Source organism: Periplaneta americana, chromosome 4 (genome assembly GCF_040183065.1).
Source record: "Periplaneta americana isolate PAMFEO1 chromosome 4, P.americana_PAMFEO1_priV1, whole genome shotgun sequence".
NCBI classification, from domain to species: domain Eukaryota; kingdom Metazoa; phylum Arthropoda; class Insecta; order Blattodea; family Blattidae; genus Periplaneta; species Periplaneta americana.
Genome location: NC_091120.1, coordinates 13,922,294 through 13,947,892, shown reverse-complemented (window position 1 = coordinate 13,947,892; position 25,599 = coordinate 13,922,294). Strand labels below are relative to the sequence as shown.

Sequence of the window (25,599 nt, the reverse complement as noted above, 5' to 3'; positions counted from 1 at the left end):
CTTGGGTTGTATGTGTAGGATTTCCTTGTCTGTATTTATGTTATTGTATATATGGTTAGCATTGGTTATGTGATCAGCGTATGTAGATGTATTGTGTCCTCTGGTTATTGCTTTAATGTGTTCTTTGTAGCGTGTTTGGAATGATAGGCCTGTCTGTCCTATGTAGAACTTATCGCAACTATTACATGAGAGTTTGTATACACTTGTGTGGTCGTATTTCTACATTGGACAGACAGGCAGATCATTCCAAACACGCTACAAAGAACACATTAAAGCAATAACCAGAGGACACAATACATCTACATATGCCGATCACATAACCGATGCTAACCATACATACAATAACATAAATACGGACATGGAAATCCTACACATACAACCCAAGAACCAAAAACTCAACACACTAGAACAATACGAAACATACAAACACACTAAAACACACCCCGATCAAATTCTCAACACACAGATCAATTTCAGTACACACACACTATTTGACTCCACTCTTCAACACCTTTCAACAATCAAACGCACCCACAAAACAGGCAGAGAAGTTCGAGATGACGCCATGGTCTAGTAGGCTCTGAGGATGGTGCGTGAAGCACTGAAACAGCTGTAAGCCGCACAAATCTTACATAATTAACACGAGTAAGTCCACTAATTAATCAATTAATTATATTCAAGTGTTAAAAGTAGTGTACACAAGATTCAAAATGGAAAATATCAGAGTTGTGTTAAACAACAAGTGACTGTAATGTAAAATGCATTACTTGCAATTACAATGTTAATCAAGTTCACGATCCTACAAATTTAAGAGGAAAAAATCCACTAATATGCTACAAACGCAATGGATAGATCAGATTAAGAAGGACTTAGCAGGAAGAGGATATGAATGTGTGAGTGAAAGGACATGGGAAGACAGAATGAAGTGGAGGCAGATTTGCAAATGATGATAACTATGAAGAAGACTACTGAGAAACTAAAATATATATTTTATTGACTTCCAAATATCAGAAAATATATTTCTCATAACAATGTTTATATTTGTGTACAGAGAAAGTCCAATATTGTAACAAAACCAACATACCAAATTTATGTAATGTCCACATTAATCCAGAGTAACAAAACCAAGCTTAAAATTGACAATGCTCACTCATAACGTCATTCAACAATTGAGGGGTTTGCCGGAAGAAAGGCAGATAGACCTCCTACGCCCTTCTTCGGGAAAACGGTTTAAAATGTAGTGAATAATTATAGTAGCGAAATTTTGTTTTGATTGTACTGTACATACCTGCAGGACAGGGCTGCGTGCGTGCGTGCGCGATTTAGTCAGTCAGTCTACAAGTAGAGCTAGTGCTGCGCGTTACGCATACTGTACTGTGTGTGTGTTTTCTCTTGGTAGAGACTAAGCAAATATATATAGTTGAATTTAGTCAGTCCAGTTGTTTCCTTTGACTGCTTTTGTGTTCATTATTGTCCTTGCTTGAAGAGTAAACAAACTTATGACACGTGTAGATTCAGACGGAAATATTTTATGTTCTATAAAGAGATTTGTTACAATATTCAGATTTTTGGGCTTATTGTTATCAGGATTATACAAAGAATAAATTTTATTTATTCATGTTCACACAAAATGGAGCCTTTCTTTTTCTGTTATATTCAGAGATTTTGCTTTGCATACTTAATGTCTACTCAGTATATCTGAAATAATGTAAATTACTTTAGAAGTAGATAATAAATGTCATAAAATGTATCTTTGTTTCAATTCCGTGTGAAATTTAAATCTGAAATCTACATTAAATCCTCTAAGCAAATCATTATATGGATAAAGGGCATATAGACCGAAGTTTTATATGATACAAATATAAGGAAATTTAATAATATAAATTGCCTAAATGCTACAGAACATTTATACTCGCTAAGATTTTTAATTTAATGTATAATTTTGTTCACTATCTGTATAACATTTTATTCAGGTGCGTTTTAAAATCTTAGATTGCCTGGATCTCAATTCACCATATTGACGTACACACCCTTTTTCCGGCAAACCCCTCAATTGTACTTCAATTGAAAATACTGAAATGAGACCTTAAGTTTGGAGTATTTCTACAGCATTGTATTAATTCAGTCTTTGTGTTCAATTCTATATACAGATCTTCACAAAATCTTTCAGCAATCTGCAATCTGCTGCAAAGAACAATTCAAAACCGAAAGTGCTGACCGTCAGTATAGCAACAATTTTAAGAATTAATGAAGGAAATAAGGCCAAAATAACAGTTTGTTAAGGATTATGATACATTTCTGCCAATGGATAAACACGAGGTGTATGTATTAAGAGTTTTTTTTTTTTTTTTTTCCACTTTCATGTTCGTACAACTCTCACCTTTTTCAATACCGGTATGCTTATTTTCTAAAATTTTTATAATTGAATCTCTTAATAGATTTATTTCCATTTATCAGTGAATTATTTATGTGAGGAATTACACGACTGAAGATACCAATCTGAATATACAGAGCGTTCGCCTACAGGTGGGGCCAGGAAAGCGGCATGTATTGATATGCCGCTTTGTGCGGGCAGTTGTTGAGACACGCTAGACAATCAAGGACATCAAGGTCGACAAGTTATCAGTTGTGACCCAGATGTTGCAGTATTTAACACGTACAGTGCAGTTTCTTGACACAGTTGCGTTGTGTAAAATTTGTTAACAATGCAAAATGCAAAATTCACGCTTGAACAAAGAGTTTTTAAGTATGATGCATATGTGAAAACAGAGTCATGTAGAGAGGTGCGTAGGCAATTTGAAGTGAAATATCCGGGTGCTCCAATTCAGTGTAGAGAAACTGTTAGACGTCTTGTTAACAAATGAAGGACAACAGGGTCGATATATGCTACAATTCCTAAGCGAAAACGAAGAGTATTGACGGGAGAAAAAATTGATGAAATCAGTGCATCATTTACACACTCTCCTAATAAATCTTTAAGACGTGTTTCACAGGAAGTTAGTGTTTCAAAAACATCAGTCTTTACTGCTGCTAAACTTTTAAAATTAAAACCCTACAGAGTATAGTATAGAAAGCGGAAGCTTACGGATAGACGATTCCCGCAAGCAACACCGCAGGCAGGCCGCTTTCCTGGCCCCACCCGTAGGCGAATGCTCTGTATCTGGCAAGATCCTAATGGAATGTATGATCACAAGAAAACTTCCTTCTGCCAGAAAGAAAAGGCAGCATGTGATGGTTGTCAAGACGTTCTATTTTTCAGTCAAATAATTCCTTATGTTCATACAGTATGCCACGATTAGGGACCCTCATACGCACACAAAATTACTGACACATCATTTCCTGGTACATTATCTTGGTTTTCGTGTTTCATATATGAGATTTTTCAGCATGTTTAAGTAGTGAAACATTGCGAAATGAGACCTTTGAAATAAAACAAGATACAGTAAAACTTTTCCCTGATTCTCATCTAGACTTTTTTCCTCCAAAAACTAGGACATATTAGTGACGAGTGACAAACATGGAGAAAAACTTCACCAAGATATTTCAGTCATATGAAAAATTAATTTGCGAAAAGGTGGAATTATGGACTGCTTACAGGCTATTGTTCGCCTAATAGTGGGAGAAACTCAAGAAAGTGACTACAAAAGAAAGAAAGGACATTTTACAGCTCCTTACAAGTTAAAGTGTTTGAAATGATTTTTATGAAAATGTTGTATTGTTCGTAACTATAATTAAGTTTGTGTTTCCTTGAAATGATAGATGACAGAGCATTTTACTTGCAGATTGATGCACCTTCTTAATAACAACCAAAATCACATAATTTAATTCAGAGGGCAGAAAAAAATTAAATTGTTGTACATTGTAATTGCTTTGTATACGAGCTGTTACAGTTCCAGAACTTACAAAATGATGAATTAAACGTCCAAATCAGTTTTTAAATCAAAATTATAGTCTGTATAAATGGTCTAGAAGTTTAAAAATGAAATGGGATATATTTTAATAAATAAAAGTAAAATCAAATACAACTCTGCAAAACACAGGTGCCATTAATTAAGCTAGCTACAGAGCGAAGCAAACCATGACTTGCTCTGATAGCAGCGAGCATTAGTACAATGTGGACATCTTGTAAGAAATTTAGGGCTTATAGTATGGTTGCTATGCAAGTGATTTTTTACCAAATCTGTAAGAGCATCAATGAATAGTGGGTGATCATTTGGAGCAGCAGCCCGGCGAATCATTTCAACACCCAGCTAAAAGCACAAAATGAAATAATTAATATATACTCTTATATTCTATTAGGAAATTAAAAACAAATGGGGTGTAATTACAGAGTCTTGAGCAGTGAGGTAGACTTGGATTGTGGTTACCAACACTTAGAAATTACCAGTAAAATTGGACTGGACATCATAATCTCTTCAATTAATCTTCCTGTACAAGAAATTACTCCACATTACTCTTCGTAATGGATTCTTCCAAGTCTTCCATGTCAAATATTTTCATCCTTTTCTTGACATATGTCCCAAGATAGACTGGCATTAAGTTACACTTTTCTTCTTAGGTATTTTTATTTAAAAAATGTATTACTCTTCATTGAAAAAGTCCTCAATTGCATTTAAAATTAAATCTGTGCTTTTATATAAGTGGAAAAGCAGTGAAACTGTCAGTCTGTTAAGTGTTAAATTTCACTAAACAAAACATAATTTATTAAGATAATGACTCTGAAATGTATAATTTAAGAACTATGTTCAAGCATTTAAGTTTTCACTTCAGACACAATTTTAATAAGATGAAGCAATTTTGAATCGACGATTATATTCTAAGATGGAAGAACAGTTCGAAAAAGAGCAGTTTGGCTTCAGGAATAGAAATGGTACGAGAGATGCAATTGGATTGCTACAAACAATCGGTGAGAGATATCTAAAGAAGAAAAAAGAAGTGTTGTTGTTGTTTTCTAATGCCAGGCGTTTGACAATAAAGTCATTTGATCTCTTGCACTCCAATACTTTTCAAAGATATTATCATGGCCAGCCAATGAAGCACAGATTTTGAGGTGTTCCGAATTCATTTCTTGGTTTGAGTTGCACAATGGGCAGTTAGGGGACTGATATATTCCAATTCTATGCAGGTGTTTGGCCAAACAATCATGGCCTGTTGCCAATCAAAATGCAGCTACAGACGATTTTCGTGGTAAATCGGGAATTAACTGTGGATTATGATGCAGAGAGTTCCATTTTTTCCCTTGAGATTGTGTTATCAAATTTTGTTTGTTGAAGTCTAAGGCCCGGTTGCAGAAACACCGATCAAATATGATTGGCGATCAAGGAGGGTTTGATTGGCCATCAGTTCTATTTCTGTTGCAGAAAGAACAATCAATCTTCCATCAGATTTGATCAACAGATTTTTGCTGGTTAAGTGACTGATCACTGATCAAGTATTTATGTTATTCTCTTTATAGTGCAGTTACTGAAATTTATATAGTAAATAGTTACAGCGTAATAATATTGTTTTCGACATAATGGATTCTTCTGATGAAGAAATTTTAGAATAAAGGAAATATTATTAAAAAGAAGGCATTTCCGTGATAGAAATTAATTGTTTTTATGTATAATGACAGATAATTTGAGCAAAGATTTAGGTTAAGTAAGGATTCATGTGTTTTGTTACTTTCAAAAATTGAAACAAATATATGCGGACAGACAAATCGAAACCTATCACTTTCTCCTATGAGCAAAGTTATAATAATGCTGAGATTTTATGCTGTTGGAAATTTTCAGGCGGTCTTGGGTTATCTTGTTATTGTCCACAAATCAACTATTTGACGAGTAGTTAGAAATGTTACGTATGAAATTGTTTTGTTATGGCAGAGTCTCATAAATCCCCAAACTTCAAACAGGGAACGATTTGAAATCCAGAGATAATTTTCGGTCATGTCAGGATTTCCAAGAGTAATTGTTTGTATAGACTGCTCACATCCCCATCCAATCACCTGGTAGAAATCATGCCGAACTTTATCGAAATAGAAAAGGTTTATTTTCTGTGAATGTACAGGCAATATGTACACCATCATTGAAATTCTGAAATGTTGTAGGCCGTTGGCAGGGTTCTACACATGACAGCACAATATTTTTAATGATTATGTTACGAGCTCAATTTGTAAATAGAGAGATAGGAAGTGGAATTCTTTTGGGCTATGGAGGCTATGCTTGTTCAAATTTCTTGTCAACTTCTCTAGCAAATCCCACAACAGAAACCCCCTCACGTTTTTTGTTTGCTTAATTTTTTTTTTCACTATATTGTAGTCTATTATAACCTTCTAGACTAGACTCATATGGACTTTTGGCCATTGGGCGCTTTACATTTTATTATTATTATTATTATTATTATTATTATTATTATTATTATTAATGTAATAACCTTTTCTAGAAAAACTTCTTCACTGAAATTTAATTATTATCTAAATAATGTACTAATTAAAAGAACGGATTGCGTAAAAGATTTGGGAATATTCTTTGACAGTAAATTGTATTTTCATAGTCACGTTGATTACATTTACAATCACGCAATCAGAATGCTAGGAATAATACGGTCAATAACTTATTCTTTTTCCACGCCCGATTCTCTTTTAATGCTATACTATACATTGGTGCGATCGAAACTAGAATATGCATCTGTAGTTTGGAACTCGATTACAACTACGGACTCGGCTAAATTAGAAAATATACAAAGAAAATTTATATCCTTATGTTCATTCAGATTTCTGCCCATTAATTCCGGGTATAGTTATGAGAGAAAATGTGAATATTTTAATTGTCAAAATCTATATGCTAGACGCCATGAGCTAGATTATTTGTTCTTTTGTAAAGTCCTCAAAGGTGATATATCCTGTGACTCTTTCTTAAACAATATTACCTTACGTATTCCAACAAAAGATATGAGAGCCCACAAACGTTTCTATATTAGAAATTCGAAATTTCTTTCACCAGTCTCCAGATGCATTAAAAATGCCAACATGCATGGCTGCGAATTCGATCCCTTCAATGTATAGACTTAGTTTGCTCTTGGCAACGATTTATCATTTATGTATTCTTTTAGGCATTATACTCAATTAACATTGTCTCGTAGTATTCTTAGTTATCCATTCATCGTCATTATTGTAATTGTAATTATATTTATGTGTAATAATTATTTTTGTTTTATGTTTTTGTTATATTTGTGCTGAACTGTAATTGGCCACTGGCTGTTGTACAGCACATTAAATAAATAAATAAATAAATAAATAAATAAATAAATAAAATAAATAAATAAAATAAATTATTATTATTATTATATAGAAATAGAATCCGCCTGTTTCATTTCTACAAAAAGCAACAAAACAACAGAGCATTCACTTGTTTTCCTAGTCACCACCCACTTCATGCATTCGTTTCGCGACTTTTAAAGAGCATCAAATCGGCTGTGGTTGCTAAATAGTGCTGTTGTCAAATGCACTTCTTTCTCAAATCAACAATTAGTAAATTGAGACAAGTTGATTGGAGATTCACATTTGTGCAACGCAATGAACAATCAAATAAATCAGACATCAACTGATTGGTGATCAGGGACTGATTTGATTTGCATTTCTGCAATCGGGCCTAAGTATGTATATTTAATAAATCTTTTCACAGAGTGAAGTGTATGTAGCATTTGTGGACCAATGAAACGAGTCGAAGTCAGGATAGAAGAAGATTGGAGAAAGCTGGGTTTACAGTGAAAGACCTGTCCATGGACAGAACACTATGAATGAATGAAGCAATTTATAATTTATTTAAAAAAAATTTTGGTTATCCACTGATCAAAACACAATGTGCAGCTACTATCAAATATACTGATGACAAAATACAGTATATTCAGAATACAAGCTGGCAGAAGGTGCAAGATCTTCTGTGAGTAATGGAGAAAAAGAAAGTTTAATCTCACTTGGATGTATAATAAATGATTATAATCCTGTACTGACAGTTCAAGAAAGTAAGAAAAAAGAATGTCATTGGTAGCATGACAAAGTAATTTAGCTGCTGTAAAACGAGTAAAATATATGATGAGAATGTATATTTCATCTTTATGGCACTGATTACAACATTTGAAATTCGAATTCTAACTTCAGATAAACACATATAACGACAGTTCTTTATTTGACGTTCTTCTCTAAGCATTCAAAGGTGGTAACTGTAAATGAAATACTTAAAGAGGAAGAAAAAGAATCCTATAGATGGCTACAAGATATGAAGATAATCGAACCCTAGTTCTTTTGATGTGAGACAGTCTGTTAATCGAGCTAAGAATGGTACCTGAACATTAATAATGTACGTACATACTGTCTGCAACTCATAACTTCAACGAAATTTTAAAGCTAATTTTATTTATGTACAGTAGTGGCAAAAAAACCGGACCGACCCTTGTAGCTGATTTCAGAGCCCTGTTCACTCCAGAGCACGATAGACTGGTAACTAAGACTTTCGTGGTTCGAATCCTGCCCAGGAAGGAAACTTTATTGTTCCTTATTTTAATTTATTCTCAATACTTTTCGATTGCTGGTAAAATTCATGTTCTGTGAATAATAAGTTAATTAAGTAGTAAAATATCGCTGCAATCAAAAAGTATTAGGAATAAATTTGAATAAGGAACAAAAAAAAGTTTCCTTCTCAGGCAGGATTCGAACCACGAAAGTTTTAGTTACCAGTCTATCTTGCTCTGGAATGAACAAGGCTCTGAAATCAGCTACAAGGGTCGGTCCGGTTTTTTTTGCCACTACTGTACCTTCTCAACTAAACATGATTCTTACCTCTTTTCCCAAGTCATTGCAGTATTCAATGTCCATTTCATGAAGAGTTTCAATATGTTCATTCACGAAAGCAATTGGGATGAGAATAAAATTCTTTTTACCTTGTTTCACGAAACCTGAAATAACACAAAATTTACATATAATGTTATGAGAGGTAGCAGTCGTCATCAAAACAACAAAAGAAGTATAATAAACATTGATAAAATTAAATTTTGTACGAAATAAGAGCTCTGAAATTGGTATTGTAAGAATAACAGATCTTCAAAGGTGAAATGTTTACTTCTTTCTTATTGAGTAGCCTATCAGAAATGTAGTAAACAAATGGATAACGAGGTGCGATCCTCTAAGATGTAGGACAGAAGGATGTGTTACAATTAATGGAAATCACATTGAGCATTTTCTATGATGTTAATGAACAAGTACTCATATCTCGAAATATATTAATTTTAGGACTTACGTTCATTACACTTTTTTTTTGTTTTGATGATTGCCCCTACCCCTCAAAATATCGAATTCTTTTCTTTATAACATCCTGTAGGTTATATTTTGGTAAACACATCTAGTGCCCTGAGATATGACTAACATTCTTAATACAGCCATCCATTGCAGCTTGCTTTATTAAGCATCCTAATTATTTTAATAAACCAAGTATAATCTTTGGTTTACTTTAAGGGGAGGCAGAGGTGAATATTTCAAAATCCAGAAAATTTATTCGATTTGTTTGAAATTGATCATGGATACTAAGTATGTTATTAGTAATGGACATACCAAGTTTCAACGTTCTAAGTACAATAGTTCTGTAAATATTAATAATTTTATAAAACTTTATATCATTTGATATAAAATGCTCCATGCACCATATTGTAAGAAATTGTCATATTTCTTTTTATTTATATGTTCAGAGAGGGTATATAAATAATGATAAGTATTAGTTTATTATGGGAATAATATAGTACAGTGAAACCTCTCATTTACGGACATCGAAGGGACATAACAATCTGTCCGCATCTGGCAGGTGTCCTTTATTGGGAGGGAGGCTCCCCAATCTAATAGTAAATTTATAATATACTATATATATCCCTTCACGCTTTAAATGAAATGTATTACTGTAGTTTAATTCTAAATATAGTATACTAATGTAAATTCTTTGCAACTTTGAAGTACAGTAGCTAAGACCGAAAAAGGAAAATACAGTACTGTACCATGCAGTTTTATTCTAGGTCTACAGTTATGCAGTTTTCAACTTAACCTTTACGTTCAGGTGCCATGTCTCTGGAAACAGAACAATTGATTGAAGTGAAGAGAATAATTATACTAACCCTATCACGTGTCGAATACAATTTCACGATCGCGGAAACCTTGGATCCATTGGACATTAAATTTTATGACTCTTTTTATCCACCCGCTTCCAGCTAAGAAGGGGTAGCAGGCTGGACTATGGTAGCCTACGAGATCCTTATATAATGTGTCATGTTAAGGAATTTCTGTACAGTTCTCAAAACTAAATTTTCCATTTTTGTAACACATCAGGTCTTGAAATCCAAGTTCTGTCCGCAGTCAGGAGGTAAAGCAAGCTTTAGGACTGTGAAACAGCTGTCCGTGTCCGTGTCTGAGAGTGTCCGTAAACGAGAGTTAAATTTATCATTATTTCTATATTATTTCAGTTGGGACATAAAAATCTGTCCGTATTTGAGGAGTGTCCGTATCTTGGAGATGTCCGTAAGGAGAGGTTTCACTGTAATACAGTTATTTTGGTTTTAATTTCATACTTTTAAGGGCACAAAATCAAAAACTAACATCGGAATATCAAAATAAAGATAATAAAAATGGAAAAAAACAAATTTTCATTTTTTCTTCAGTTTTGTTCGAAAATTTCACCTCTGCCTCCCCTTAAAGGAAAGATTTAAATCCACATTTTACCTTTCAGTGCTTGGTCAGTAGATGGTTCAAGCCATGGGAGAGGACCCACTTTTGACTGCCACACCAGAACGTAAGGGTTGCTGTAGTTAAGCTCCTCCATTACAGCCTGAACAGTGGCTCCCACTTCCCATGGATATGAGTCACCACGATTTACAGCCTGTACATTAATACTGTACTACAGTATTGCAATAATAATATGACTTACAGGTGGAGGAAAGAGTGATTTATGTGTAAGATGTAAAACTTAAATTTGAAATATTCAGTATATATATCAGGATATTACATTATGATCCAGATGATAATAAATTGAGGATAATGTAGGCCCACCTAAAATTTACACAAAAAATCGTCCTTAAATCTTTACTGTTAACAGGTAATGTAACTTATGTTATGAATATAATCCACATCAAGGCAGACAGTTAATGAGATTTGTGCAAAATGCATTTGTGAATAAACAGTATTTTAAAGTCATATTATTCAAGTGTTCAATTTCTGTACATCCAAAATTTTTTGAATAAGAGAGTCACTAAAAACTTTCTCTTTAAAATTTTGTGACATTTGTATTTACAATTTTATTTTAGATGTAAAATAACGTATGACAGATATCTAAACTTACCTTAAGGGGTAAAGAATGTGCTGAGAACAAAAGCATGACATCATTCTTAACCTCGTCACGGAATTCAATCAATTCAGATCGTACTCTATCTGCAACTGTCTTAACTAGTAAAGGATGAGTAGCCCATCGATCGATTATACTCCATTTAACTCCTCCAGGAAGCTTTCTGAAAGAAAAAGATTTGTAAGATCACTTTTATCTTAGACTGAGGAATATTTACTTCAGACTACACAGTGTGATCAGGATGGCTGGAAAAATCTTTAATAAACTGCAGAATCTATTCACTGAGATAGTGCTAATGGAGCAATGGTAGAATGAGATTAAGAATAATACTCGGAGAAAACCAGCTTCCAAGTAATTTAATCAACAATATATACAAAAACAAAATAAAATAAATAAATAGTAATATGCGTTACAAGAGCGGTATGTTGAAGTTTTCATGTTCGAGGAAAAGTTTGAAAAAGCGAAACGTAGTTGAGCTTTTTTAATTTCCGAGAATTGAAAGAAAACATACCGCTCGTGTATCATACATTATTTTGTGCGAAGATCGTTTATTACATATCTGAAAGAGGAATTTCTAATTAGTTGCAATGAAATTTCCATCTTGGTTTCTGTTCAATGACGGCAAATTTGCAAAACAAAAATATCTATCTTCAACATTGTTGCTTTAAAATGTTTTCTGTGTTTACTATACTCCAGCAGGCCGTGATATACGTCTGTCTTTTTTTTCCCCCAGTCTATAAATGCGAACTTAAAACAAACGGTAAGGTTATGTAATGATTTATTTTTCATTTTAATATTTTAACAATATTATTTATATAACATATTGCAGTGATAACATCGGCAAGTTTAATTTTGCCGGTCAAGGAGATGTTTAGAAATGGAAAATATCTTTGACATTTAATTCTGCACATTGAAATTAATTTTTGCAAATATTTAAAAACAACAATTAACAGTGCAATTTAGGTGAAATTGCACTGGTAAGTTTCCAATTTATAATTATTACTATATTGAACGTCTCTAAAAATAATATGTTAAAAGCCTAAAGCAGTAAAATCAATATGTCATTTAAGCGGTAAGAAGAGGGGAAATTGTTATGTGTGTTAGGTTGGGAATACTGAATGTGGAATTTTAGACTTTCCGCAGATTGGTTTTGTGCGGAAACCAAGCAAATACGCACGATCTCGCACAAAATAATTTACATAATATTTCAGATATTTTAAATAAACTACTTTTTGACATTAAAAGTATCATAATTATAATATTAACTACAAGAATATTCTTTACACAAATCACATTGTACTCTCACACGAAAACATGCATATCAAATTCTTGTAACTTACTTAGATTTGTAATACTTGTATATTGCATTGAAACTGGAACCAGTGGTAGCACAACTATATTGAGGATACTGAGAAAATATTACAGCACGTTCTACTCCATCTCTGTAACACAGAAACAAACAATAAAGAAATAATTAATCTTAGATGTAAGATAACAGTAACAATTAAATTGAAATCTCACTGAATAATGTCTACTTTGTGCAGTTGAACTCTTCTTTTACACTTTTCAAGGGAAAGTGTATATTATAATAAGATTTATTAAACACAATGTGTACATTGCTACATTTTAGTCAAAAGTTGCCTTCTTTTGCGTAGAACATTAGTGTATCAGTCCTTGCTTGGCAGGTTAGTATATGATACTGACTGCAGCTGTGCCCACAGAGGGTGCAGATGCACTGCTCTGAGTGTATATTATGAGAAATGTTTATACATACCAAGAACATTAAGGATAAAATGAAGGGTTCAGAACCATAGTGGGCCAAGCACCATTTACTAAAACCATAGAAAACAATGGTTAAAATGAAGTTATTATCATAATTCAATGGAAACATATAGCAAGTAATATAAAGTATACGCATTAAAACTAAATGATATGTCAATCTTCATTAAACTATGGTATTCACTTAACTTTAATCCTTGCTTTCTCTGTTTTTAATAAATGGCGCTTGGCCCACTATGGCTCTGAACCCTTCAGATGTTCAATATATAATATTAAGTAATCACTGCTTGGAACTTTTGTAACACAGGACTATGTTAATTATTACAATGATTATATATTTAATTTTAAAAAGGTAAATTATCATACATATTATTTTAATCACTTTAAATTCTCAAAATATAAAGCCTGCACACTCTTTCAAAACGAAACATGACACTAGTTAATTTCACAAAAGCAATCTGATATTTTTTATGTTTACATCTCTTATGTCTCAAGTTTTTGTACATTTCCAGGTCATTTGGTTTCTTTTGTACAGACTGTAAAATTTTTCCTTTGTCAGAAGAGAGCCAATTGTTGATCCATAGGTTTGTAAAATGAGACTTTACTGAAGCAAAAAGCATTGGATAGAGATATCACTTGAAGAGGTCTTGGTTGCAAATATGTTGCTTGTTTTGCAATATTATCGACTTTTTTTTTCTCGATTGTACCTACATCAATTTCACATTTCTGATAATCCTAATTGTCTGTGGTGTAATAATCATGATGAAGATCTGGAACACATTCTTCTGTACCGTCCATCCATAAACCGCAAGAGAAGTAAATTAAAATCATCAGTACCAGTTGCAGAAGACACAGCCCTGCAGTATATATTGACTACACTCCACCTCTGGCTACTAGCAATGGGCATCTATAATGAACACCGATCAAAATACCCCTCATTTCTCGTGAAAAACAACAACTGAATAGACTACAGTGGACTATAGTGGACTTTATGTTGTCAGCAAACAGCTGGATACATTAAGAAGATTGATTGATGTCTCAAGTTTTCTATTTTCTTCCCTAGTTCACACAGTTTATCAAAAATTGAACCATCTCCTTCTGTAGTCTCACAGTCTATACAGCAACAAATACATATGTTCATCTACATTATCACCACCACCTTCATCAACATCAACAATCACTGCATATATAGGGTGCACAATGGGCCAAAACGTGCCTTTGTGTATTCAAAAAGCCATGCGAAGTATCAATCAGGACTTTAAAAAATACATTTTCTTCCCATAAGGAATATCTTTTTGATGAATGTTGACCAAATATACTACCAATATCAATGTTACGGTTTTTCCTGAGATGTTGACGAACATGATCATCGTCATCATCATCATCATCATCATCATCATCATCATCATCATCTCTTCTTTTCCTCCTAATAGTCATCATTGGAGAATAAGTCCATTCGTTGTCTAGCAGTCCAGTAGAGTGTGTCGAAGTTTCCTGCATCTTGTAGTTTCTTTTAAAAACCAGAACAGACTAACAGGTGGTGATGTTCACTTTGCTGTTGGGTTCTTTGCATATGATGCATTCGTTGGATGAATATATGCTAACTCTGTACAGGTGAGCAGCTAGGAAGGTATGTTCTGGCTATCTGAAAGCAGCAGTAGCTTCTTTCCTTGGTTGGTTTTTGTATTTTTCCCAAGGCCTATTAATGTTTTTCCACGATTTTCCAGCAAATAGTGTTGTCACAATGTAATTTATTAAAATCAATAAATGACACAATGTTCATATATTCCTAGGTGACCACATCCCAAGACTTGATCCCCTGACCATGTAAAATAAAAATACTGGTACCATCTATGCAAGGGAACATCAACACTTAGTGGATTACAAACTATCACGTAATGCATTCTGAAATGAGGAATTTTAATAAAATATTACTTAAATATCACTCATGGCTAGGGAAGAAGGCCGTGTAAACTCTTTTAATGTATTTTACAATATATTTTGGTCTGCCAAGGTTGAGTATTTGAAAATTAAGTTACCTAGTGTAATGTAACACTTTTAAGATTGTTCTACCAAAATTATCTAGATCTCTTGCACCTACACTTTTCTCTCTCAAACCTGAAAGCCCTAAAGCAGTATAAAATAAAACTGATAAATATTTCTAAGAAAAATATATAATGAATCTTACTTTTCAAGCTGATCCAGAGTTTCTTCTGTTAGTGGATTGGCATAACGGAATGCAACATAATATTTATGTGGAGCAGTTTCAGGGGACACCTGGTCTAATTTGTGGCAGAGCAGTTCTCCCTGAAAGGGGACATAACAGAAAATTTAACTTTTTAATGACTACTGAATAACAGGTTTGTTCCAGCAAGCAATTCAGAATGTGTATCGAACTAATACCGAATATTTTTCGATGCATGTGCTAGTTGAGTATATTCTCAGAACTAATTTGAGATTTTACATTGTTGGAACGTTTCCTGAACTGTTCTTTCATGGCCTTTGGAGTTTCTTCTCATATTAAAATTATACCAACCTTCCCAACTTAATTCGTCATAAAATATATCACTGTCACCTTCCAAATCTCTCATGATGGACAATTTTTTTAATTTTAACCTGCCCAGTCTCGAAGCATTTTAACCTCAACCTCAGATTAAGCCATCTACACATGCATCAGCAGTTCAGAATTCCCAGTTTCTGCTCTTAATTGAGAATCAATGTCACTCGTTCCAAAGTGTGTTGGAACAGGAAACTAGGAGTTCAGAATCAGTTCAAGTCTTGTTGGAACATACACAGAGATACTGCACATGAGCAGACAGTTCAGAATCGATTCTGAACAGCGCTGGAACAAACCTAACACATTTATATACCAGTACTCATTTGACAGATGAATTGTTGTTTCCTAACGAAACACAAACGTTTAAAAATTCTGACTCGAATTTCCATTTTACTGAAAAGCCATATTTCAAATCTAAGACAGACCTAATACAGACGTGGACAAATTATTAGCAAAATTTAAGATTTTTATTATATATTTTTACAAAATATGATTCTTCAATTTAGACTACAGTTGACATATTTGTGTATTTCCAAATTATTAGCAAAATTTAAGATTTGTATTGTATATTTTTCAAAATTTAACTCCTCAATTTGGACTACAGTTGATATTTTTGCATATTTACAAATTATTAGCAAAACTGAAGGTTTTTGTTGTATATTTTTACAAAACTCGATTCTTCAATTTGTACTACAGTTGACATTTTGGATATTTCGAAATTATTAGCAAAACTGAAGATTTTTGTTTTATATTTTTACAAAATTTGACTCTTCAATGCAGTTGACAATTTTGCTAATTTACAAATTATTAGCAAAATTGAAGACTTTTATTATATATTTTTACAAAACTTAACTCTTCAATTTAAACTACAGTTGACATTTTTGCATATTTCTGTCTACTGTAATGATGGAAATATCCAAAATTGTCAAATGTAGTCTAAATTGAAAAGACAAATTTTGTAAACAGAATTATCATAAAAATCGTCCATTTTGTTAATAATTTGTCCACGTCTGTACATAGCGCAAAAACAAGTCTAAAGAATTTTCAAATCAAGCATATTAGGCCTAGATTGAAAACTACATATTCCCAACAACTTTCCTCTCTATCCATTTTTTTGCTATCTGCACTAATAACTGAGTTTCTCTGTGTCACCAGACTTCTGAATAGCTCTATATTATTAAAAATAAAATTCAAACTTGCCACTACTATTTTACAATGAATAACAGCAATACAAATGGGCTGAAACTGCAGTCATATGTGCAATGATACGAGTAATCATTAGAGATAGCTAAAGAAACAAATTTTTGCTTCATATAAAGTTGCAGTCAGTGATTTTGTAAAAATTGCCTGAGATACAGAATTACTCTTTCAAATTTTTAATTAATTACATTTTACCTGTCTTTCTGTCCATTTCAATATTGGAGAGCCACCACCAATTTCATCATACTTCTTCTGAACTTCTGGTGTTCTTCTTTTTGCTATTAATGGTCCCAGGGCACTAAAATAGAATACAATACTCACATTGAATATTATAAACTTCAATAGGCGAACTTTATCAGAGAAATCTGTACAAGAAACCATGCACAAAAGAGTGAAGTATAACGTTTCTTAAATTCTTCTCTTCTGGATGAGAAAAGTATTTTAGAACTAGTGTTCACGATATGTTGTGGACTTTTAATCTGTTCATACAGATGTGGCTGAAACGAAAACAATGGGAGAGACATATGTTTTGTAGAAAAATATCTTACAAGGGAAATGATGAGCTCATTTCGAAACCTCTCCTCAAACTGTGCATGCAGATCTCCACAGTACATAGACAAGTACAAACAAAATTAGCAACTCATACCAACTGTGTGTGAAAACTTACTTTACATCTTACATTAAGAAAGAACGGTGCATACATAGAAAGAGTAGTTGAGCTGTGATCCTCATGAATGCTCAGTCAGTCACGTGACGTGCGAGATAAGGTCATCCAATCAACACACTTTGCCACTTTGTCTATTTTCGATAATCTTTTATTCAAGCTTTAATTTAGCAACCTTGAAACTACACAGGTCATCCATTAAGTAAGTTTCCCTATATCTGAAAAAATATTAAAAAACATCTGTTAATTTTGAAATATTTTATTTTTTCTTCACAACATTTAAACTACTTCTCCACATACTGGGTGTTCATTTCAAAGTGTTTCATGACGTCACTGTTGTTGGGTCACCGATTTGAAGCGAGTTTCAGCTTATATGTTAGAGAAGTTGCCTATTATTTAAGGTGTTCTTCAATCTGAACTTGAGAACATGTACGGTATAACTTGAACGTCATAGCAACAGATGGCGGTCTGTATGGTCTGTGTGCTACCATAACCTCTTTCGAACTGTGTTTTGCGCCGGCAAGTCGTACGCAGGGTATTTGTTATCATCGGTTGCGTACGGTAACTTTCCACAATACAAATCAAATGCTCCGTGTCCATGTTGACCATCGAAGTTAATGTCAACAAATACGTAAGTAATCGTCTTAACCCTCTCCCCATATCCCAACAGTACGTATTTCCAAACAGTTCACATTCCTGCCACTACCGGCATTACCGTACGTATCGGTACTCTTCAGAATGAATGCCATACTTGGTAGGCAACTTCTCTACCTCATAGGTTATACACCTCTGCGGAAGTGTAGGAAGATTGAATTCTATAGGCTCATTGGCTAGCCACATGACGGCATACAGCGAGCCATGACACACTTTGAACTGAACACCCAGTAGTCACTATCTCTGTCCGAATAATTTTTGGTAGCATACACCAGCTTTTGTAAATCACTGCTGCACTCCAATTCTGTTTGCTCAGTCAACTGTTCACTTCAGTCCTCTTGCCACTGCAATTCGAGTTGAGGGAAGAGATGAAAATCACTTAAGGCAAGAGTACAGTGAAGCAAGAAAACTCCCCATTCATCCCGAATCCATCCTTTGTTACTTGTGAACATCATTCAGCAGACGAGACACCCATCTCTCACAGACTTTTCGAAAATATAGATCGTGGACATCATTCAGCAGACGAGACACCCATCTCTCACAGACTTTTCGAAAATATAGATCATGGCCTTATAGAATTTTTCCGATGGTTGAGCATTCAATTTCAATCCCAGGAGGTACAAGTTGAAGGATTTGTTCAACGGTAACAGAAAGATCTGCTTCCACAATGTTGTCATCCTTGTGAGTTGCAGAAGCTGGCCTCCCCTGCTCCACTGTTCATCATGCACACTTCTATGGCCTACCAGAAAACAAATGCACGGAGTGCATATGATCATACTTGTAAGTCCCACTCAGAAACCAAGCATTTCTGGATCCATACTGATATAACCATTTTTTCTTTTATATATATAAATGAGGAATCCATACCTAAGTTTTGCCCATTTTTTTCGTTACATCATATATAACAAGGAGCACAGTTTGTGGAAGGTTTCGATATTAGTTCTAATGTTACATATTTCTCTCTTAGCAGGTATACTCAAAGCCACATACAGGAAGAGTGTCTCAATTTAGGAAGCAAGCCAACTGGCTGTATATTTGACTAAAGATACACTCATGTGACTAGCCCTGAAGACATTGCTATGAAACAATATTGGATAGGATGAGAGATGCTGGCATACAGAACGTCTAGGAATGAGCAGGATTGCTACTGTCTGTCTGAACATGTTACTCCGATGTCTTTCTTGTGTTGTATTTATACTGTGATGTTTAAAGCAGCTATCCACATGACTAAGAGGTCCCACTGTGTTACTATCTAGTATTTATGCAAAATTCTAATAAAACGATGAAATAAGCCTTGAAAAATCTCAAGTCAGAGAGCTAACAAAAGCACATAATACACTTACCCTTGTGCAGGCAACTGTATCATATCCGTGTCTGTCATAATACGCAGTAAATAATCATGAACCTCATCTTTTGTCTGCGGTCCACCCATGTTCAGCATTATGATGCCAGTTTTAGGTTTCTTGGCATTCAGTGGGGCTATGTTAGGTGCTGCCACTGACAGTAGCCTTGAAGATACCAAGACTGGAGTCTGAATACATTGTTTTGCTGAAATAATAGTACAGTAATTTAATTACCTGCGGCAACCTTTCAGGGTGGTCCTCTTAAAATCAATACATTTAAGGAAAGGTTGAGAAGATTAGACTGAAAATGTAATTGGAGGTGCAGTGTAATTATTTAAGTTGTGTCATGTAACTAATTGAGTTGATATATAATTAATTAAGTTGATATGTAATTAATTAAGATGATATGTAATTTAGTTGATATGTAAATAAATTAAGGTGATATGTAATTAATTAAGATGATATGTAATTAAGTTGGTATGTAATTAATTAAGGTGATATGTAATTATTTAAATTGGTAATAGTTGGGTGAAATAGAAGTACATATAAGTTAGATTTACTTTTGCTTATCGTAGGTGTTATTATAGAATAGTTTTAATTTATAGTCCTAGGTTTATTGCATTTACTATTTAAAGATTTACGTTATTTTATTTTATTTCACTTACGTTTATTTATTTTATTTTATGTAATCGTAATTATTGTATATTATATATCACTGCCACCGGGTGTATACCCAATTGTAGTGTTAATAAATACATACACATAATTAATTAAATTTTTTTAATTATGGTTTATTTAACAATGCTCGTAACTGCTGAGGTTACATCAGCGTCATGGCTGTGTCGGAATTTTGTCCCGCAGGAGTTCTTTTACATGCCAGTAAATCTACTAACATGAGCTGTCGCATTTAAGCACACTTAAATGCCATCGACCTGGGCCGGGATCGAACCTGCAACCTCGAGCACAGAAGGCCAGCGCTATACAGACTGCACTACCCAGGCCAACTAATTAATTGATAGTGAAAACAGTCACATGAATAGCTCCTGTTTGATCCCCAGGAAAGTAGTAGTAATATTTAATTTAATGATCATTTCAAGAATAGAGCTATTCAGCTTCTGAATTTAACATGGGCAAGAAATGGCTGACAAATTTTGCCTGAGTTCTCTATAAGGAAGAGAGGTTTTCTACGTGCAATAAATCTAAGACATGAGCCTCCCTGACTTATTTCCCTCCTGAATGAAGCCAGGCTAACGATTTTTTCATCCTTCAACATTGAGACATTGGATAATGACCAAAATGAGAAAGGCTACTTCTTTCTTCTCCTCTACCTGCATACATTCAATCTTCGAAATTTGGTAAATTTTTATTCCACAAGCATTGGAAAAGTTCAACACAAATTGTCGGCTTAGAGTGTAAACCTGCTAACAGTCAAAAAGAAAATTTTACAAGGGAAGCAAAAAACTGAGTTTAAATTCACTCTGAAACTTTATGACTAAATCCAAAGTACAGATACAAATTTAAATTCAGTTTTTTTGCTTCTCTTGTAAAATTTCCTTTTTGACTGTTAGCAGGTTTACACTCTAAGCCGACGAAATTCTTCTTGAAAAATACTCATTTAAAGCGATTCAGGCAACCCTCATGAGTTAAGCTCAATCAACTTTACTTACATATGTTTTTTCCTCTCTTGATTTTATTTTATTGGGTTATTTTACGATGCTATATCAACATCTAGGTTATTTAGCATCTGAATGAAATGAAGGTGATAATCCCGGTGAAATGAGTCCAGGGCCCAGCACCGAAAGTTACCCAGCATTTGCTCGTATTGGGTTGAGGGAAAACCCCGGAAAAAACCTCAACCAGGTAACTTGCCCCGACCGGAATTCGAACCCGGGCCACCTGGTTTCGCGGCCAGAAGTGCTGACCGTTACTCCTTTCTTGAAATAGGTATGAATATTTCATGTTCATGTTCGTGCATCTGTACTTCCTGCTTCCCTGTGTTTCGTAGAAGCAGTAGGCACAGTAATTCCAGAAAGTGGCAAAACTAACCCTGGAATTGGAATTAGGCTTTTGGGTATTCCACCATGTCCTAGAACTTGACATTTCCAACGATTCGGAACTAGGTACAGGTTCCATCATCAGAATAAGACCAGAGAGGTCGCCTATTCAGTTGTCCAGATTAGCTTTGCATAACGAGTCCTTTAGCGTAGGGGACCTCTCTGATCTTACCCTGAAGATGGAACATGTAGTTCCGAAACAATGGAAATATCAAGTTCCAGGACATGGTGGAATACCCAAAAGCCTAATTCCAATCACAGTCACAGTGAAAGCCTAAAAACTCATATAACACTGTAATGTTTTGTGTACCTCAAAATTGAAAAATTCTCTCCATTAAGTCTGGAGAAATTTGAAGGAATGTGGAACTGAGTGCCTATACTTACTTACTGGCTTTTAAGGAACCCGAAGGTTCATTGCCGCCCTCACATAAGCTCGCCATTGGTCCCTATCCTGAGCAAGATTAATCCATTCTCTATCATCATATCCCACCTGCCTCAAATCCATTTTAATATTATCCTCCCATCTACGTCTCGGCCTCCCCAAAGGTCTTTTCCCCTCTGGCCTCCCAATTAACACTCTATATGCATTTCTGGATTCGCCCATACGTGCTACATGCCCTGCCTCAAAAGTCTGGATTTAATGTTCCTAATTATGTCAGGTGAAGGATGCAATGCGTCCAGCTCTGCATTGTGTAACTTTCTCCATTCTCCTGTAACTTCATCCCTCTTAGCCCCAAATATTTTCCTAAGCACCTTATTCTCAAAAACCCTCAATCTCTGTTCCTCTCTCAAAGTGAGAGTCCAAAGTTTCACAGCCATACAGTGCAACCAGTAATATAACTATTTATAAATTCTACTTTCAGATTTTTTGACAGCAGACTAGATGACAAAAGCTTCTCAACCGAATAATAACAGGCATTTCCCATATTTATTCTGCGTTTAATTTCTTCCTGAGTGGCATTTATAACTGAGTACCTATAAAACATGAAAAGGAAGAAACGTAGTTTCCCCCAAGATGAAAAGTTTAAATGAAATAAAGGTTAAGTTTGAAAAATAAAAATAAATCTTACAATAGCGTAAGTATATTCACTATAGAAGACAAGCTATAATTATGTCAAACTATTTAAGATGCTAAAAATGTATCTAAAATGGAGGCCAACACTTTCTCGTTACTATATAAGGTAGGGTAGACCTACAGCTGGCATACAGTAGGCCTATCTTTCTTTGATGCTGAGTGATTGTCAGGACTGTAACCTGCAGACAGTAACAGGGGTTGCTCTGATCTTCCTAGGGGTTGCAATAACTAGGTCTTGAGCTGAATTTTATTTTTTGACATTTGATACAATTCAATAAATACCAGGCGCGCACGCACACGCACACGCGCACGCACGCACACACACACACACACACACACACACACACACACACACACACACAAAATTTGACTTGCCTTTAGCTAACTTAACCGGTTTTCTATTAGAATTGTAGATCATTTAATGCAAATATAATCTCGTTTATCTACAATTAATAGATATTCTACCAACTTCAGCTTATTAAATGTCTAAATGCTGAATGGAAAGTGTTTGCATTTGCTGTTTAACATAGCCAACTAACCGAAAATCAGAAGAAACGGGGCAGAGGGCAGAGAAGGAAATTACAATTACACGTTCTTAACGCACTATTTAAGACACATCAAGTTATCACATAACGTCTCCAGTAAGAACTACAGCTACATACATGATCACCTCCCAAAAGATATAATTAAGTGGCATTATGTTTTTTTACATTTATGTAACAAGGGCTCTACATGATTACAATACAATATTCTTGGTAACATAGTCAAGTCTCTGTCACTATGTCAAGCTGTAATGTTAATTAAAAGAGAAAGTTCGGCAATTCAATAAAATTTTTAGATTTTTATATGCATATATTCTGCAAACAATAACGCGTTTAAAATCAATTAATACCGACAAGTAATACAGAAATAACCATAAAATTCCAATGTTACTCAAATTGATTTACACGTACGTGTAATCTTTACTACGCAAAATTAATAATTATGACCTACCAATATGTGCAAACGTATATCGTACACTATTCATTTTGCTAATATGTATGTTGCTTCTGATTTTTATCACTTAATTGCAATTTGACGTTTTACATTTCCATCATTGCAATAGCAACTCTATTGATGAGGTTATGGTGGTGGACATTTACGATATGGTGCCATCTATCGTTAAAACCGTGTAAGAAACTAACCGGCAACGCGGCTCGCTCGGAAGTGCTCGCAACATAGTGACTCACAGTGCGGTAGATGTCGGTAGTTTCCAACATTTTGCAGAGTCCGTGAACTCTTGACATTTTGAGTATCACGGACCCTTGAAGATGATTTGGTGGATCCCGGATCCCCTAAAATGTTTTGCATAATTGAAGACCTCCACGGAAAAAGGATGTAACATCAGATTCTTGAAATATGTGCTGTAGGTGCAAAAAGTAATTTTAAAGCATATTTTATTTATAACAATAAATTGCGTTCAATAGCTGAATAAACTTTATCTTTGTTTAGTCAAATGGTTGTGGTAGTAAATAAAGGCATAATGAAATATATCCCTGAAATAGGGATATCTTATGCGAAGTTTTACCATCAGATGGCAGGAGCGTTCCATGCGGCGCAACATGTTGTAGGGCTATGTTATGTCATATGCGTTACGTTATGTTACGTTTTCCCGCTTGTTCGTTTTCTGTGCCTGTCAAAATTATATTTACAGTTATTTTGTATAACCTAGTATAATTTAATATAATTCAATATTTTCTTACCTCATAATTTAATTTAATTTACAATAAATAATAACGTAAACCTGGATAATATTGAGCGATTCCCCGAGATGGGTGGGGAAATCTGCAGTATGCAGAATATAAATACGAGTAAATTGAATGTTCATGAACCTAAACGAGAACTTTGAGAACAATATACACGAATAAAAAAATAGGAAATATGTCGAAAGTGAATATTGCCCTCTTTAATAATTAGTATTTAAGAACCGTACGCTAAAAACAGGATATGCAGCCACTAATGTGTTTTTTTTATAGGGAAGAAACTATCGAGATTGAATTCCTTGTATTTTTTCTGTAGTTGCAGAAAGATCAAATGCAATTTTTAATAGGATGATATAATATGATCGCAATAATATCACGATTAGTAGTGCGTTTTGTAGGTTAAGAACAAGCAGTTCTGAATACTGTGTGGGATGATTTTGAAAATTTGAACTTAAAACATGGCATTAATAATTAGGGTACAGTACATTAAAAACATTATTTACGAAATGGATTTCACTATGGATCGTCCTGGATAATAAACATTCCAGTTTATCGAGAGTACTGCAGGCGTAAAATTTGGAGACTCCTACAACTACTGCATATAATCTAAGCTAACACAGCTCGCTGTCGAGGTTGCATATGTTTTTATTATTTTTTTCTTTTTCCTCTTCCAAAATGAAACTATAGTCAACAAGTCCTTACTTGAAGTAGTTACTTTTATTTAATAGCTAGCACTTTCGAGGCCCAATTTTATTACTTTTATTTTTTAAGGTTCAAAGCATATATTCAGAATATTTCGGGACCTGATTGAAGACTGAAAGCTTTCCCTGGTTTTTACATATAGGAACATAACAAAAATTTGCCATTTTTAGTTGTTTTTAAGAGTATTTAATATACTAATACACTACGTATAACCTCAATGTTTATATACCGAAAAACAAATGCACACGCAAAGCGCATCCCTCGTAGTACACGTACGCTATCTGTTGGTGCCAAAGACGTTATATAGTATACGGTTGGTGCTAGTTCAGGATATCCCTATTGAAGTAGTAAGTTCAATAACCATTCAAGTCCATTTACACAAGTTTCGAGAAAAATGCAAAAACATTTTTTTTTATTTCTTACCTATTATTTTTTTGCACATTTTTTTTTTTTTTTTTTTAAAGAGATCAAG

At 34.1% G+C, this 25,599-nt stretch overlaps 1 protein-coding gene across 1 annotated transcript; it reads right to left on the bottom strand.

Annotated features, from left to right (window-relative positions):
• Window positions 1-969: 969 nt before the first annotated feature.
• On the bottom strand, window positions 970-23,833 carry FeCH (ferrochelatase, mitochondrial). Its single transcript, XM_069822835.1, has 9 exons — window positions 23,677-23,833; window positions 19,555-19,759; window positions 17,089-17,191; window positions 15,325-15,443; window positions 12,698-12,799; window positions 11,355-11,520; window positions 10,739-10,895; window positions 8,819-8,934; window positions 970-4,250 (listed from the first exon to the last, which is right to left on the bottom strand). Exons 1-9 carry the CDS (start codon window positions 23,708-23,710, stop codon window positions 4,056-4,058), a joined length of 1,197 nt encoding a protein of 398 aa, XP_069678936.1. The 5' UTR covers window positions 23,711-23,833; the 3' UTR covers window positions 970-4,055.
• Window positions 23,834-25,599: the final 1,766 nt, after the last annotated feature.

Coding starts and splice junctions, on each gene's coding strand:
- FeCH (XM_069822835.1), bottom strand. CDS start 23,710: ATGAATAGTGTACGATATACGTTTGCACATATTG. Junction 17,192..19,554: donor ATACAGTTGCCTGCACAAGG/GTAAGTGTATTA, acceptor ATTCTATTTTAG/TGCCCTGGGACCATTAATAG. Junction 12,800..15,324: donor ACTCTGGATCAGCTTGAAAA/GTAAGATTCATT, acceptor TCTGTGTTACAG/AGATGGAGTAGAACGTGCTG.